The sequence below is a fragment of the Cebus imitator genome, unplaced genomic scaffold (genome assembly GCF_001604975.1).
Source record: "Cebus imitator isolate Cc_AM_T3 unplaced genomic scaffold, Cebus_imitator-1.0 Scaffold12, whole genome shotgun sequence".
NCBI classification, from domain to species: Eukaryota; Metazoa; Chordata; class Mammalia; order Primates; family Cebidae; genus Cebus; species Cebus imitator.
The window spans coordinates 8384125-8386019 of NW_016107327.1; the positions used below are offsets into that span (position 1 = coordinate 8384125).

The 1895-nt window shown below is 48.1% G+C and overlaps 1 protein-coding gene across 1 annotated transcript in view; it reads left to right on the forward strand.

Annotated features, from left to right (window-relative positions):
* TMEM241 (transmembrane protein 241) overlaps positions 1–1895 on the forward strand; it is a 147471-nt gene that overhangs the window by 65911 nt on the left and 79665 nt on the right. The window contains 1 exon segment of the mRNA XM_017497626.2: positions 1537–1578. Coding sequence (XP_017353115.1) covers positions 1537–1578 — 42 coding nt within the window.

Sequence of the window (1895 nt, forward strand, 5' to 3'; positions counted from 1 at the left end):
CATGAGCCACCATGCCCAGCTAATTTTGTATTTTTAGTAGAGACAGGGTTTTTCCATGTTGGTCAGGCTGGTCTCTAACTCTTGACTTCAGGTGATCCACCTGCCTCAGCCTCCCACAGTGCTGGGATTACAGTCATGAGCCACTGCACCCAGCCTAATTTTTTTGTATTTTTAGTAGAGACGAGGTTTTGCAATATTGGCCACGCTGGTCTTGAACTCCTGACCTTAAGTGATTCACCTGCCTCAGCCTCCCAAGGTGCTGATATTACAGATGTGAGCCACTGCGCCCAGCCTGCAGCGTGATTTTTATTTTATTATCCTGTGCTAAAGTTGAATTTTCTTTATGAGGTGCCAAGGACCCACCCTCACCCCCAGTGAGGGTGGGTCGTATTTCTGGGTTTCCTTTCTTTCTTTCTTTTTTTCTCCCTCCTTTTCTCCCCCAGCATTATTAGGTCCCCATCAAGTGTCAGGCCCTGAGCCAGGCCCTGGGGACACAAAGAGGAAAATTAATCTTTGCTCAGGCACAAGTCAAGTCTATTTGGAGCAAAGGGGAGGGAAACAGTAAACAGATCATTATCACATAGGGAGGGCAGGGGTACAGGAGGCTCTGAAGCATCTAAGAAGACATGGGGCCTCCGGAAGTCGGAGCAGCCACAATGACAGGGGCCTGCTGTGTGCCAGGCTCTGTGCCAGTGCTTTCTGTGCCTTGTGTTATTTAAAATCTCATAACATTTCTGTAATGGTGGGAGCATTATTATCTCCATTTCATAGCATAGAATAAGGAGGCCCAAAAGGTCACCAGCTAACAAATAAGTGGGGATTTTAGAATTTATCCCAGATCTCTCTGATGTTAGAGCCAGACTTTGCTTGCAGGACTTAAATCTGGAAGAATGAGGAGGAGTTAGCCAGAAGAAGAAAGCAGGTGAGGGCAGTCCTGGAGGTCATGAGTATCCTGCTATCCAGCCTTATTGAACATCTGCTATGTGTCTGCCCCTGTTCTAATTCCTGCCTCCCTGGAATGTACAATCTAGGAGAGGAGAGGGCAGGGGGAGATAGTGACAGATAAATGAATAACGAAGAAATAAATAGGATGTGTCCTATGATGTAAAGTCCCATGAAGAATAATAAGGGAAGAACTAGAGGGTCCCCTCAGCTGAGTTGGAGGGGGCAGCAGTCATGCTTGGAAAATGCAAGTAATCCTTGTTAAGGGACAGCAGGGGGCTGTGCATGCAACCGGAGGGGTGGATGGGGGCTTGTCACAGAGGTCTTACGGTGTCATGAGTTTGGATTTGAACACAATGTGATGGCAGTGTGGGGCATGGGGTGTTGAGGCAGAGTCCTGTTAGGAAGATGTTGTGGACAACTGGGTGAGGAACGAGAGGGAACCGAGGAACTGACGTAGGCCCCGGGAGTCCTATTTTGGGACCCTCACTTGGCACTGCGTTGGTGACAGGGTTTCTGATGGCCATACTGGATCCTGTTTGCCTGTACTTATAACCATTTTTTCTTTTTTTAATTCTGTGTTCTAGTTTGATCCAGATGGATATTTTTGGGCTCTAATTCACTTATTCTGTTTAGGTAAGTTTTAAAAGAATGCTTACGTAGGGCTGAGCATGGTGGCTCATACCAGTAATCCCAGCACTTTGGGAGGCCAAAGGCAGGCAGATGCCTTGGGCCCAGGAATTGGAGACCAGCCTGGCAACCTTGAGAAACCCCGTCTCTACAAAAAATACAAAAATTAGCCAGGCATGGTGGCACATGCCTGTTGTCCCAGCTGCTCAGGAGGCTGAGGTGGGAGGATCATCTGAGCCCAGGGAGGTCGAGACTGCAGGAGCCATGATCATGCCACCACACTCCAGCCTGCGCAAAAGAGTGAAACCCTGTCAAGAAAAAAA